This window comes from Anolis carolinensis, chromosome X (assembly GCF_035594765.1).
Source record: "Anolis carolinensis isolate JA03-04 chromosome X, rAnoCar3.1.pri, whole genome shotgun sequence".
Lineage (NCBI taxonomy): Eukaryota > Metazoa > Chordata > Lepidosauria > Squamata > Dactyloidae > Anolis > Anolis carolinensis.
In genome coordinates, this window is record NC_085847.1 from 5,153,862 (window position 1) to 5,169,108 (window position 15,247).

Sequence of the window (15,247 nt, forward strand, 5' to 3'; positions counted from 1 at the left end):
TCTATCTCCCACCAACAACAGATTTAGACCAAAAACATGGCTGTGTGCCCAGGCTTTTAATCAATAAATGGTGAAGATGACATGGACTGAACTATGTACAAAGCATGAGGAAGAACGGATCTGATTTTATCTTTGAAATGTATATTTTTAATTCATAATGTATTTTAATAGTTTTAACTGTTTTACGTGCTGTTTTATATTGGTTTGTATGGGCATCTAATTGTTGCCACTGTTGTAAACCGCCCTGAGTCCCTTCGGGTGAGAAGGGCGGGATATAAATGTGAGAAATAAATAATAAATAAATAAATCAAGCACACAGTCCACCACAATGGCTACTGGCCAAAAGAAATGTAAGAAAAATTGACTGCATCTTTTACAAGAGGATGGCAGCAGAGGATCGTGACAAGTCTCCATGCTAGTGGCCCACATAGGCAGTAATACCACACAGCCAAATTTAGTCTGCAAATTACGTATTACCAAATGGTTGTGTGGGAGCCTTAAGGAGACTTGATGTTAGTAAAGGTCCGGCGGGTGCAAAAGAGGGCCGGAGATTGATATCCCCCCACTTCCAGCGACAACAGAAAAGCAGAATATTCCACATGCGGTAACAGATCTGCATACCAAATGCCTTGTGCACTAAGCTTCGTACCTGCCCTTTGCTTCTTCCATAGGCTTCAAACCAAGCCCTGCTTGCTGGCAATGGAAATAGCCCATCTCCTTCAAGTCAGGCAACGTCCTATTCCTTGTGGGGGCAATCATTACACCTTGATGGGCCAGGAGGGTCAGCAGGTTTTGGGAACTTGGGGTTTTATTGAACTCAAAAGGCGACAGGACCTGTTTAAACCAGAGATGAAACAAAGAAGAAGAGACTAAGTGTAGTTTCTCAGAAATAAACTAGGTTCCAAATGACTTAAATAGCTGTGCCAGTTCTGCCCCCTTCATCAGCACTAGGACGGTTGGCATGCTTATTGGCTCACCTCTACACAACCTTCTACATTCTAGCTTTACAAAATAAAGATCTTGTAAGGAGGCCGTACCTTTGTTGGAGACCCCATAATAGTTGGCAAGGGGCTCCTCTGCATGAATTCAGACAGCTTTGGGGAAGACCTCAGAGGGAGGCAAGCTTGTAGTCCATGTGTCTGTGCGGACTGACCAGTTGGAATGTGGCCAAAATGAGTGACCAGCGGTTCTGAGTACTGCTTCTTTATCTTCTGCTGGCAGGAATGCAAATCTGACAGGTTGGGAGCACTGTGGAGACGGGAGCCCATTCCTCGCAGGGAAGGGTCAGGCACTGAGGCACCTGGGAGAGGAGGACAAAATATCAGGATGATCTCATTTGCCCATACATAAGCCAGAATGCAAAGTTTGAGGTGAAACCCTACCATGACATACCAGTCATGGGCACCCGGCTTCTCATCTCTGCTCCAAGAAGAGAAGGGATAACAGTCTGGTCAGGCTGCTCTGGAATTGTTCCCACTTGAGAGGAAAAAAAACACAAAGAAAACAAACCAGGTCAGGCAATAAATTACATTATTACAAGAGACACACTTCCTAATTGTAACGCAACAAAGATATCTTATTTTGACAAATTGCTTGTGGTTTAAACAAAAAACGTGAACAACTACCAAGATACAATTCTTCTATCATATACTCATGATTCTGATATTTATAAAACACAAGTGAACAAAATTCAGCCTGCCAAATGTTTCTGATGAGAAACACTCATAAGCAAAGCCAATGGTGAGAAATGCTGGGAGCTGGAGTCAAACATCTGGAGGACCACACAACACATTGCCCATGCCTGAGTTAATGCCAGTGTTTCTTCTTTTGTGAACACCATCAGTGGAAACCTATCCATATTTACTCGAGTCTACTGCACCATCAAGTGTAACACACACCTCAATTTTGAAAACGCTGAATTCCCAAAAAGGATTTCCTGACTAGAAAGTAGATTAGTAGAGTGGTTTTTTAAGAATGTGTAACTCACTTTATTCTAGTTGTATTGTGGTTCTTATTTTCTATCAATAAAAATCAATAGTCAAAGATAAGAAAAAGAAAGCACACCTTGTGGGGATGGTGTATAAGGCTTAGCGCCACCAAAAGAAAATCTTCTGGGAGCTGACACAACTCCATGCTCTCCACAAACAAATGGAGGGGAAGGGCTAGCCTTTTTGCAACTGTGTGGGCTTGTGTTTCTTGATCTCCTGGCTGTAGCAGACCTAATGGGAAATAATAAGAAATAATGGGATCAGTTACTCCAGAAAAACAAAAGTTTTAAAAACAAGCAATCACATTTCCTGGACTGCAACACAAAGTATCATTTCAAGAAAGTAACTCTTTGAAGCATCACTTTTTCCACCATACAGAAGCAGTTGAAAGCCAATGAGCTACAATGATACGGTGTCTGGACATGAGAATAATTTAAATGTATCTCCTACTCTAAATACACATGCACTTTGGTATCACAACAGTAAGTAAGTACAAAACTTTGGATCTAAACAATGTTGTTTTTCCTGCCTGGCTCTTTTTGCACTTGATCTTTATTTGGAACATTCCTGGAGAAGGAGTCCGACGTCCTATTCAAAATATGTTTTTAAGCTATGGTCCGTGGCCCCTTAGGGGATCTATGGATGGGTTTTAGGGGAGTCTTGTACTGTCAAGACTTGATACTCACTGTGGTGAAGTATATTGGTTAGGAGACTGAAGGTTCTGCTCAATCCGCTGGTAGTTATGAATCTGTGTAGGAACTGGGATGGGAACAGACTGTCCATATTTGCTGCTCGAAGAAAACTGGCTAGTCCTCCTGCAGGGATAAACAAAGTGGAGAGTTAGGGAAGGAATGTTCACCCTCAAAAAGAGAAGATGAATCTGTTCTCTGATCCCTCCCAAATTTGATATGTATGCCTTGTATGCCATCGTTCAAGTCATTGATAAAGATGTTGAATAGCCCTGAAAGGCCCTGGACAGAACCCCACCCACTATAATATACCATTGTACTGTATTCATTTTTAGAACAATGTTCCAAGCTCTGAACACTAGTCGATCTTTGCTTCTGGCAGGGATTTTTAAAGAAATGACTTCCTCCTCCTTGGTTAGGAAAGTACAGGAAACCTCTCAAGGTTCACGAGTGTCTTTGAATACCCTCCTCCCTCCACTAGTGACAAGGAGAGCCATCAGTCCCATCCAGCTTCTGCCTTACCCGGATGGGCCAGGAGGACTGTTATAGGGAGGTGATGGCGTTCTTCCCTGACTTTCCAAGTATGCTGAAGTTGCCGAAGAACTTCTGGGAAAAGCAAGCAGAAAACAACAGCACACACAATATGTATATTAGAAATGTCACTGCTTCAACAAAATCCACAGCAACAAAGTAACAGTAAAAGTAACAGTATTAACATTAAAACATTAAAAACAGTAAAAGTAACAGTATTGGCATTGAATTTTGCCAGATTTTTAAGCCGCCTTGAGTCCCCTCGGGTGAGAAAGGCAGGACAGAAATGACGTAAATAAACACATTAATTAAAAAGATCTTCATGAGGACTGCAAGCCACATAAACCAAAAATTATAAGCCTACTTAGATATGATAAAAAATCAAGTAGGAAAGTAAAAATGGGAAAAGCAGAAGGGAGAAAGCACTGACAATTATTATTGAATTATTATACTGTATTTACAACTCATGAGTAACAAGGGCCCACTTGGTATTCAGTTATTTTTCCTCACCCACTACACATCAGGCTATCCTGAACTGGTTTTCCTCCTGCAGTCTCCACAGCTATATCACCTAAGTTGAAAGAGAAAGAAAGGGATAAGATTCAGGTATAGGTTACAGAAATTACTTAAATCCACACGATACAAATAATAACAGCACTAATTGTCCTCTGGTCTACATCAGTGAGTGAGGATTATATGGAAAAGGTTAGACCACCTTTCCCAACATGGTGCTTTCAGATATTTTAAACTACAACTTCCCACTAACCCTTGCTGTTCACTAAGCAACTCAGCCTGATGGAAACTACCGTATTTTCGTAAGACACAATCTATTGTAAGAGCACAACAACAAAAATACAGAAGAGACACCTGCGATTCTAAGATGCATCAGTGAGCCACAATAATGTTCAAATCTGCATTGGAAGCATTTTGATTTCAATGTCACATCACTTCAAAGAAGAATCACTGCTAGGCATTGTGGGAAGGTTTATAGCATTAAGGCAGAAATATATATTAGAAAGAGTGTACAAAGGATGCACCTGAACATTAGAAATCTTTTTTTTACCTGTAAGAGCTGTTCAACAATGGAAAATACTACTTTGAAAGCCATTTATCAGGACTGTTTTAGTTACATTTTCATGCATGGCAGGCGTTTGGACTAGAAGGCCCTTGTAGTCCCTTCCAACTGTATGATAATCCTGCTGCTTCACTTATTCTTAAGATATGGTCTCCTAGATACTGACTGGCAAATTCCTAACCAGATGTTTGGAGCCTTGCTTAAGCTTGTTGTTGTTCCTCCAAGACCCTTCTGATTTATGGTGAGCCTGAGGCAAATGTATCATGGGATTTTCTTGCTAAAATGAATATAATATTAAATAATATGGGGCAAAAAGTGGCTAGTACGAAGCCTGGGCCATCTGGGGACTGGAGAGCATGCCCCCATCTTTCATTCAAGGCATACAAAGCTATGACTTGATGTATTGCCCCTATCAAAAGAGTTAATATCCCCACTGTTGTCATGCCATCACACTTGCACACAAAAAACTCCATGACTTACTTGAAAACTGGGCGGGCACCATGACAAAATCATCAGTGTCACAAGAGGAGTTTTTGCTGCTGCTGCCAGCGGATTCCTTAGAGCCATGGAGAAAGCCCGGCGAATCCTGGGTAGGGGAGGCCAAAATCTTCTCTTGGAGATGTGGCATCTCTCCAAGGGACTGCTTGAGGGAAGGGAAGAAACAGCGTGAGACTCATTTCACCATCTCCTCAACCACACACTGTACAAATGTCTCTCACAAAGCAAGATTTGACTAGTAGTACGCTAGTGCTGCCAGGAGTTCTATAAAACTGTTGCTGCTTGCAAGAGAGTTCTTTGAAAGGTCCAAAACAATACTGTGCTATCGCCATGTCCCAGAACAAAGAAGCATCTGCCAAAAGCTAATACCTTAGAAAGTGGGGAAACTCCAAAATATGACATGGGAGGCAGAAAAACTGTCTGCATCCTGCATTGTTTTATATAACTTTACCATGGAAACATAGAACAGAGAAAAGAAAGGCCCTCATCACACACCACACAACGAACATATGGAATTCACTACTGCAGGTTATAGCAAAGGCCTTTGTTTTAGAGAGGTTTACAAGGAGATTATCCAATATTCCAGGGGGGAATATTGCTATCAATGGTGAAAATTTGTATAACTTCCAGGATCAGAGGTAGGATGACTTTCAACACCACTGTGGAAGGTTGTTATTATGCTAACAGCTTACTTATGTGTTTCCAGGGGGCCCCTGGTGGCACAGTGTGTTAAAGCGCTGAGCTGCTGAATTTGCGGACCAAAAGGTCCCAGGTTCAAATCCCGGGAGCGGAATGAGCGCCTGCTGTTAGGCCCAGCTCCTGCCAACCTAGCAGTTTGTAAACATGCCAATGTGAGTAGATCAATAGCAGGAAGGTAACGGCACTCTATGCAGTCATGCCAGCCACATGACCTTGGAGGTGTCTATGGACAACGCTGGCTCTTTGGCTTAGAAATGGAGATGAGCACCAACCCCCAGAGTCGGACACGACTGGACTTAATGTCAGGGGAAACCTTTACCTTTTACCTATAGGCATCCAGGCAGACATTATAGAATATAGGATGCAAAGATGACGTATTGGTCCAATACAACCCAGTTCTTATGTTTTTATGGAGGCTGATTTAGACTGTACCACACTAAATGGATGCTCCCTGAAAACACAGGCTAAGGTTGTCACTCCGGCAGATGGGACATAGCTGGGCAGACACCAACCCTCCAACCTCCAAATCTGAAACTTTATAGCTTTGAGTAGAATGAGGAAGCCAACAAATTTACACAGTACTTACAGGAGGAGATGCTAGGTGGGATGTAGAGGAACTGCTGGATGAACTCCCAGAGCCAGAACTTGGATAAGAAGGCATTGGCACAAAAGCAGCTGAAGGAGAAGAGAAAAGAAATGTCATACTTTGGGCTTTGTCAACAACAGGAGTATAAGAGCTATGTAACAAGAGTAGAAAAGCTATTTTGGCTCCCTCATGCCTACTGATTTCCCTCAGATGAACGATAACATCATTTAATCGAGAAGGGGAAAACAAATCACCACTTGGTGCAATTGACTGTGAATTGTGTATATTCTCACTTGACCAGTTCTTATTTAGTTAAGTTGCAGATTTCAAAGAGCGCACCATTGACTCACTGGCAAACACCACTATTGCATTCAAATAGGACAGACCTCCCCACATGTTGTAGCAGCCTCTGAGGTACTTCCGGTCTTTTAAAAAACCTTTTTGGGCCTCATTTAAAGCAATGAAAGGTTAGATGCAGCCCTCCAAACTGTTAGAATGCCATTCCCATGAGCCTTGGCCACCATGTAAGAAAGAACAGTGTGGGATGCAGAGAGTTGCAAGTCCAGCCACAATGGGGACATGCCTTGGCCACTCCTGTTTTTAAAAAATCTGATTTTTAAACAACTGGCATTTAATTCAATTTAAACTATTGAGATTGTTCTGTTTTTGCTGCTTGGATGATGTCCGTAACATTGAGGATTTTAATTATAAAACAATCTGAATTATAGAACACACAGAGCTAAGTGTCCACTATTTTAAAAAAAGGAGAGCCAAGGTAAGGTTTTCAGGTTTATTTGTAGGAAGCTGACACAATGAGGGTTACACGCACAAAAAAAGGTTCTGATTTTTAATATGACCGAATAAATAAAAGGGCTTGCAGACTGTAATTAATGACTTAACATTATTGACATTTTAATAGGCATTTTAACCCCCGTTTTCTGTATTCAGCAATTTTGACAAAAAGACATAATCCTAAGATCAGATGCTAGCTGGAAAGGTTTGGAGAAATCAATGGAATATTCTGAACAAAAAGGGATAGGGGCAGTATAGACAAGTATACACGAATTACTGCAATGGGACTCCTCAGGTCAGAGCTTCAGTTCGTGAAGTGAATCTGGGAAGAACACAAGTGACAGAATGCCTGATTTGCATGCCAAAGACCCCAGGATGCAAATATCTTCAACTGAATTGATCAAGTAAGAGATGTTGGGAAAACTATCTCCCTGACAGCATGCCTAAGAGAGCTGCTGCGCATCAGCTCAGAGAATAAACTTATTTATGTTGTGGCAGAATGTCAACTTGCTTGTGTTGGAATGTTTTGATACAGGGCCTGATAGAAATATTTTAATAAACACATAAAATGTATTTGTAAAAAAGGGTATTTTTTATTTAAAGGGGTAATTCATTTAAAGACGTAAAGAAAAACAGAAAACACATATAACTCAGGTGTGCATTTTTATTTTTCATTATCATCATCATAATCCAGAACATCGCAATTTACAGATACATAAATAGAAAAATAAAGAAGCTGAACACATTATATAGAAACAAGTTTGAATACATATTGAAAACAAGTTCCCAGTTAATCACATGAATGAGCCCAAAAGGTCACTTTGGTTTGCAAAAGAAAGAGCGTGAAATATGCCTTCAGAATAATAATCCATGCATGGAACTTGTGACCCTGCAGAAACTGTTTGACTTCCGCTCCCAGAACTGACATCCTTTGGCTAGAGCTGATAGAATTTGAGTCAAACAAGATCTGGAAATATTTTATTGGGAGACATAATGCATATAATCTTTATCTGCTCTTCTGGCCAGCTATCGTACTCACTGGTCCATCCAGCTCAATATATTCTGTCCTGACCAGAATTATATGCCCAAGGTCTTAAATGGAGATTTGTCCAAGTCCTTATGGATAAAGCACATTTGACTGGAAATCTGAACCCAGCATTATCTGTGCCATGCTCCATCATACCAACTAACTATAGTTCTGTCCCAAAAAACCACAAAGGTAATACTCTTAGAGGCATTATTTTACAAGCAAGCCCTCAAAGAACCACCCATGAGAGATGGTAAAAGAGCTCCTCAAACTTGGTTCAGTTTTTCATCCACCATTGATTTCAATGTACAAGTACCCAAAGAGATCCAATGTTATTTTCTTGAAATAGTTCTCTTAACACTGAAGAGCTCTGACTGTCTTCAGCTATCTGATCTTCTGCTTGAGCGTCATACCTAAAACTGCAAGTCCTTCATCACATGGATTTGAACCTTCCAAAATCTTACCCAGGTGGCATGGTGAAAGTAAATACGACTTGATCCACATGCTGAGCTGTGCTCTCTCATTTGACTGTTCCTATTACTGTCTGTGAAAATTGGATCGAAGACTTACAAAAGTGTTTTTTTAGCACCAAAGTACACGGTCACAGGCAGACCCTCTGGTCATCACCTGCCTTTCTCATACATAGTTTATTCCTAACAAAGGAAAATAATAAGAATTCATCACCACTTTGTAATTTGATTGACCAATACGCGAGGGATATAGAGGCTGTGAGTTCATGAGCTTTATTCTTGATTCACACCCAGACGTATGAAGGCTGTGGCCTGGGGGACAATGCTCGGCACCGAAATGCCTGCGGATACGGACGTCTTACAGGAACAGTGTCCCAGGGAAGTGGAGATGATGCTGGGGATAGAAGCTGGGTACTCAAAGTCCTACTGTGTCTGCTTTGGTTTTCCAGCTTTGGTGATGGAACACCACGCCGCCGTTCTGAGCAGGCTGGTAGTGATGGGAATGGAGGCCAAGTCAAGAAAATCCTTTGTTGATTTCGTGGCGAACCCTGCCAAGTTGGTCTGCATAACACAGGCGCAGAAGGTGTTGTCATCTGAGCTGGCTGCCGGGGTGTCTGTGGAGTAGGCCTGGGCTGAGATGATCCTTTTTGGTCGGGGAGTGGCTCTGACTTTGTTGAAAGCACTTTCCACAGGGGCACAGCTGATGGAGCAGGAGGGCTGGCTGGTCTGTGGATACCCTTGAGCTTGAAATATCCTTTACGATTTCGAGGATGGTTGGTTTTCTCAAGACCTCCCCCCCAAGGTGATCCTGCAGTTGAAGGTAAGGACCAGGAAGGCTTGACAGCGGTGGCCCTAAACCAGGAGAATTTTTTCCTGCCCATGGGAGTGACACCTGAGTACAGTTAAGGGGAGTATTATTTCAAATTATAGTCAGGGATGACATAAGAAATGGAGTCCAAAATAAAGCTTTTCAGAATTGTAAAGCTCTGAAAACGGTTTTTTTAACATTGAAAAATCCAATCTCAGGTATTAGAAATTACCGTATATACTCGAGTATAAGCCGACCCGAATATAAGCCGGGGCACCTAATTTTCCCACAAAAAAGCTGGGAAAACATTGACTCCAGTATAAGCCGAGGGTGGTAAATTTCAGACATAAAAATAGATACCAATAAAATTACATTAATCGAGACATCAGTAGGTTAAATGTTTTTGAATATTTACATAAAGCTCAGATTTAAGATAAGACTGTCCAACTCTGATCAAATCATTGTTTTCATCTTCTTCAATGTAAATGTGCTTATGTATCCTTTTAATAATAATAGAGTAAAATAATACATGTAATAATAATAGTAATAAATACAGGAAAATACATGTAATAATAAATAGAGTAAAATAATAAATGCAATAATAATATCAGTGTGAAATAATAAATGTATTAATAATAATAAAATAGAGTAAAATAAATGTAGTAATAGCAACAATAAAAAAGAAAAATAATAAATGTAATAATACCAATAATAATAGAGAAAAATAAATGTACCATATATTCTCGAGTATAAGCTGACCCAAATATAAGCCAACCAGGACCCTCACTCAAGTATAAGCTGAGGGTGACTTTTTCAGTCTTAAAAAAAGGGTTGAAAAACTAGGTTTATACTTGAGTATATACAGTACTAGCTAACAAAGATGAGCCCTCCAGCACAGAGCAAGAAAAGCATATATGTAAGAACAGACTATAAGTTTTTTGTCCCTTCACACACTTGAAATCAAGAGATTCTTCCTAGAGAAAGCAAGAAGAGGTCAGTCTAAAGACCTTGCATACTGTGAAATAAATGTATAGTGTGTATGTAATATGTAATAAGTTGCAAAAGAGATTGCAAGAATGAAAAAAACTTACATTTTTTCATAGAGGCACTTGCATCCAAGAAAGGGTGATGGAAAAATGCATCTGGGGAAAAGAAGAAAGGATAGGTGAGCCAAATTTCAAATGCAAAACAGACCACAACAAAAAGACAGAACTGCTCGATACTCATTTTGTTTGAAGAATGGGTGAGGTCCCAGAGGACTGGACATGAACAAATATTGTCCATCTGTTTAAAAAAAACACACACAAAAAAGATCCAGGAAACTACAGGTCAGTCAACCTGACCTCAATACCAGGAAAAACTGTTAGAACAGCTTATACAAGAGTCTGTTTGCAAGTATCTTGATGACAATGCAGTGATCAATAGGAGTTAGCAAGGCTTTATCAAGATTGCATCCTGCCAAACTAATCTATCTTTTAAAAATCAGGTCACTAATTTAGTAGATGGTGGGAATACTGTGGAAGTCATTTATCTGGATTTTAGTAAAGCATTTGATAAGCGTCTCACGATATTTTTATTTGCAAGGGCCAGAACTCTCTCCCTGTTTCCTCTGGGCCTAAATTTAAGGTCTGGACATCATTCCAATATCTTATGGTTCAGTTTTTCGCCTACTCCCTATATTCTCTATTGCTGTCATGTCACAACTTTGATTTAAAAAAAGAGGCAGGGGAACAAATGTATACAAATCCAGTGTTGAATAACTTGTAATACTAACAGTTGCCACTAGTAACATCTAGAACCACGTCTTTTTAAAATCCCAGCAAGATGATTTTGAAATAGTTTTATAAATACAAAGAAACTCCTGTTTAAAATGTATGTTATTCTGTGCATTTATTGTATCAATTTTCTCAAAAAGTGTGTCAACTGATGTAAGTGTATACACATTTCACTTTTCTATTTACTTAAATTTACGTCATGCATGTGTACTGTTCCTCCAACCACCCACTTTTTAAAACAAAGACAGACACACAAGTATTTCTCAGCTGTAATGCACTGAGCTGCTTCCTGGAGGCAAAATCTTCTCTCTCTCCTTCACAATTGCTTTTAGTGGGCGCTTGCTCTTTCTTATACTTTTGCCTTATCCGCCAGCAACATTTAAATCTCAGCATATAAACTTTGATGAAATATGGAATTTAAAAGAAAAATAATTCCTCACCACTTCCCTAAAATTTCAAAAGGCAGAAGTTGAAGTGGTTTGAAGTCTGATTTGACTACATAAGGAAGATCCAAACTGGACAATCTCTTACCAAAGTCCATCCGGTCCTTGGAGTTTCGTCGCAAGAGTCCCAGCAGCAGGTGCCTTAAATGGGTTGATGTCTCTCTTGGGATGCTTTAAAAACAAACAAAAAAAGTCAGCACTCCACAATACACTTGCCTTACTGCGCAACACAGCGCAGGAAACAAGCATTTCAAAGACGGAGTTCTCTTTTTTCGAGCAAGTGGTTTTATAATACCTAAGAAAGCAAAACATAACAAACCCAGAAATTGAGTAATGACTATTACTAGATTTCTTTGTATCAGATCTTAAGCTTCATATTCTTCATGAACACAAAAGATTGATACAGAGCCTAATTTCATTCTTCCCACTTGCACAGAATATAAAGGCTTTTGTTAATCTGCACCCTCATCTTCATATGATTCTGAAGCACATTTCACAGCAAAACCAGGGGAGAACATGGCATGGCCTGGATCATATGGACCTTCAGCCTAAGAGCTGATACCAATGAATACTTCACTGAATCATAGAGTTGGAAAAGCCCACAAGGGCCATCCAGTCCAAACCCCTTCTTCCACGCAGAAACACAAAATCAAAGCACTCCCAACATCTCCTTAAAAACCACCAGAAAAGGAGACTCTACCACACATCCAGACAGCCTATTCCATTGCCAAACAGCTCTTCATGTCAGGAAATTCTTCCTAATGTTTGAGTGGAATCTCTTTTCCTGTAATTTGAATTTACTGGGGGATTGTTATTGTTGTTATTATTATTAAGTTTATTTATAGCCTGTTTTTTCTCTCCGCAAGCAGACTCGAACTGGCTAATGTGACTTCAACTGGGGATAGTGAGACGTCAACTGTTTTTTATACCTCCCAACTCTACACATTTTTTTTAAAAAACCTACAAAATAATAGATCACACAATACCCCAGAAACCAGGTGAATGTTGCCTCCAAATCTTAGAAAGGCAAAATAGAAATAGATCATTCCCAGGCTACCTTTTCCCCCCAAAAATTGTTGTGCTCTCTGCCAGGGATGTACAGATGTCAAAAATGGCTCCCATACTAATGGCACATTCCTACTGTAGAGCTTCTGGTTTGCCTCCTACCGCTGTTATGAAATTAAATAGATTTAATCCCTCCTAACATCAAATGACACAAAACTAACCAGAAGATCTTTGAAATCCAGACTGAACAACACTGGTATTCTACAAGGAAATTGTTCTCTTGTTTACCAGTAGAAAGGGGACGGGTCATATCTTGCCATGACTTTGTATAGTCCCTGCGTATCCTGACGCACACAATGCCAAATTCATCCTTTCAGCCGTAAAACAGCACATTGAGACCTCTTCTACTGCTCTATTGCTGCTAGATAGGGTCAACTGAGGTAATCATATTTCCGCTTGAAAGCCTCTGGCTGCTATCATTCTTCGCTTCAAGAGCTGAGAGGAAGGTTGCCAAGTTATTGCTTAACCATGCCAAACAGGAGGAGACAGGTGTAAAGGCAAAGAAACAGCAAGCAGCTGATAGCAGGGGTGGAGGTAGAAATCACAATATGTAAGAATGCTTACTTGGGCGTGAGCACCTTGTTTTTCTCATAGAAAAGTCGAAGATCTTGAGGACTGCTTGCCTGAGAAAGAAGAAAAAGTCAAGAAGTCACCAATATGTACACGCAAGCACTGGAAAAATCTTTACTTTGCAAACTCATTCTTAGACTGTGGTTCTCGTGTAGCCAAAATACAAAAGAGGAGGTATCGTCAGGTTAGGTCAAAATCCAGACCTCACGTTTTGGTGAGTGGGGGAATATTAGCAACTTCAAAGACTTCAAAAACAAAAGATGTAGTGTGATTGTCAAGAGGTTGCCAAGTACCGAATGGCAGACATAGAGTAGGGGTCACCAGAAGTTTTCTACTAAGTCCTCCTATAAAAGTCTTCCTCTATATACACCTTATACCACATCCTGTTGGTTAAGAGGGGTTTGGGGGTTCTGTACAAATAGTAGTACTAGTTCTACAATGACTAAAACTGATACAAATACATTATGGTTTCAATTATGTTTCAGATTTATGCAAGTATTAATTCTTGTTAGTAACCTTGGAAATCCTCACCGACATGGGGAATACAAACATTTTAATAAAGGCAAGTAGGTTTTGCTTTACAGCTGCCACATCCATGCTAGTGTTCCTCCTAATAGTAATAACCACAAATCTATTTGCATCGTAACTGTAGCTCCACGAAAAGGGAGATCAATGTTCAATGTTAGGATAGCATGGTGCTGAGCAACAAGATAGTGTTGAAAACAGGATGGGGGAAAGATATATAATAATAATAACAATAATAATAATAATAATATCACTGACTCTTGCCAGGCACTGGAGGGTCATGTTTTGATTAAAGCAGATGCACATTGTTTATACATGTCAAACCATGCTTTAACTAAGGGGTGGAGACCTGTCTGCCCTTCAGGGGTTGATGTGCGACTAATCCTATCATTCCTCACAACTGGCCAGAATGACTAAGGCTAAAGCCATTTACAGTTCAATAGCATCTGAAAGTCAACCTTCCTTTAGTTCTACATCAGAGGTGGAGATGTTTGTTCCTGCAGATGTTTTTACTCTCTAGCTCTGATAATTCCACATTATTAGTTACGCTCTGGAAGGCCACAGTATTTCACTCCTGCTTTACATTAGCAAGCCTGATATTTCCACATCTTGCAGCATACACCAGTCAATTAATTACTTCCTGCCTTGCAGAAACCAGAGCTGCCCCCAGAAATCATCCCTCAAGAACCTCATTCAAGAAGGGAGTATCTGTCATGAGAAGTATTATCATCACCAACGGCCATCCTTCTGTTTCCAAAAAACAAGAGGTCTTTCAGTGCAATTTAAAATGCTTACAATGCAAAACAGAGATGAGCCCGCCCAAGACAGAAACAAGTGAAAGTCTTCCTGCTGCAGTAGCAGCAGCAAACCAATGATGGGTTCAACAGTTCCAGAATAACATGAACAATATCTTCTAGTGCTTTTAGCCAACACTACATGGCGGCAATTCCAAAAAGGGTAAACATATCAAATTTCCAGATGACATCAAATTAGGAGGGGCAACTGATACCCTAGACGACAGGATCAGGATTCCAAATGACCATAACACTTTGGAGAGCTGTTTCAAAACTACCAAAATGAATTTCAACATGGAAAACCATAAAATACCACACTGGGGGTGGGGGATGCAGAGATACATGATAGGTGACACTTGGCTTGATAGCAGTCGTGTCAAAGGCATCTAAGAAGCCTTGATAGACCACAAGCTGAACTTGAGTCCACAATATGCTAAAGAAGACAATACAATTCTGGACTTCATCAACAGGAATATCACGTCCTGATAGAGGGAAGTCGACTCTGTTATGGTCAGACCTCACTTGTAATAACAGTTCTGGAGAAAACAATTCAAGAACGACATTCCAATATTTGCAAACCGCCCCCCCCCCCAACAACATGTTTTAGGTTTTACAGGCTAATTACATATATCATTAATGAAACATTTAACAAAACCTTCTTCTCCTCACCACCACTCTAACTGAGCAATCTAGATATAAAAAAGAAAGAACAAGGCGCACACAAACCAATACTAAACAGTAACCAGTGTTAAAAAAATTACATTTTAAAACACATACTCCAGGCAGCCCTCTGTGAAACCCAGTATTAAGAATACAAAGATAGTCTGGAAAACACTGATTTTTTTTAACAACTAATTATTTTACTATTTGTTCAAACCTAAATGCTCTTACTAAATTTTCTGAGCAGATTCA

The 15,247-nt window shown here is 40.1% G+C and overlaps 1 protein-coding gene across 4 annotated transcripts in view; it reads right to left on the reverse strand.

Moving 5' to 3' along the window:
* The window catches only part of ulk1 (unc-51 like autophagy activating kinase 1), a 40,538-nt gene that overhangs the window by 8,311 nt on the left and 16,980 nt on the right, over positions 1–15,247 (reverse strand). The window contains exons 9-20 of one of the 4 annotated variants that reach the window (XM_062958582.1): positions 13,011–13,069; positions 11,470–11,552; positions 10,255–10,305; positions 6,067–6,155; positions 4,764–4,923; positions 3,719–3,779; positions 3,200–3,280; positions 2,675–2,803; positions 2,065–2,219; positions 1,393–1,476; positions 1,038–1,300; positions 650–834 (exon numbers count right to left, since the gene is read on the reverse strand). In XM_062958582.1, the coding sequence (XP_062814652.1) occupies positions 650–834; positions 1,038–1,300; positions 1,393–1,476; positions 2,065–2,219; positions 2,675–2,803; positions 3,200–3,280; positions 3,719–3,779; positions 4,764–4,923; positions 6,067–6,155; positions 10,255–10,305; positions 11,470–11,552; positions 13,011–13,069 (1,400 nt within the window). Of the gene's footprint in view, positions 1–649; positions 835–1,037; positions 1,301–1,392; positions 1,477–2,064; positions 2,220–2,674; positions 2,804–3,199; positions 3,284–3,718; positions 3,780–4,763; positions 4,927–6,066; positions 6,156–10,254; positions 10,306–11,469; positions 11,553–13,010; positions 13,070–15,247 lie in introns of all 4 variants that reach the window. The other 3 variants (XM_062958580.1, XM_062958581.1, XM_062958579.1) reach the window with 3 other exon arrangements.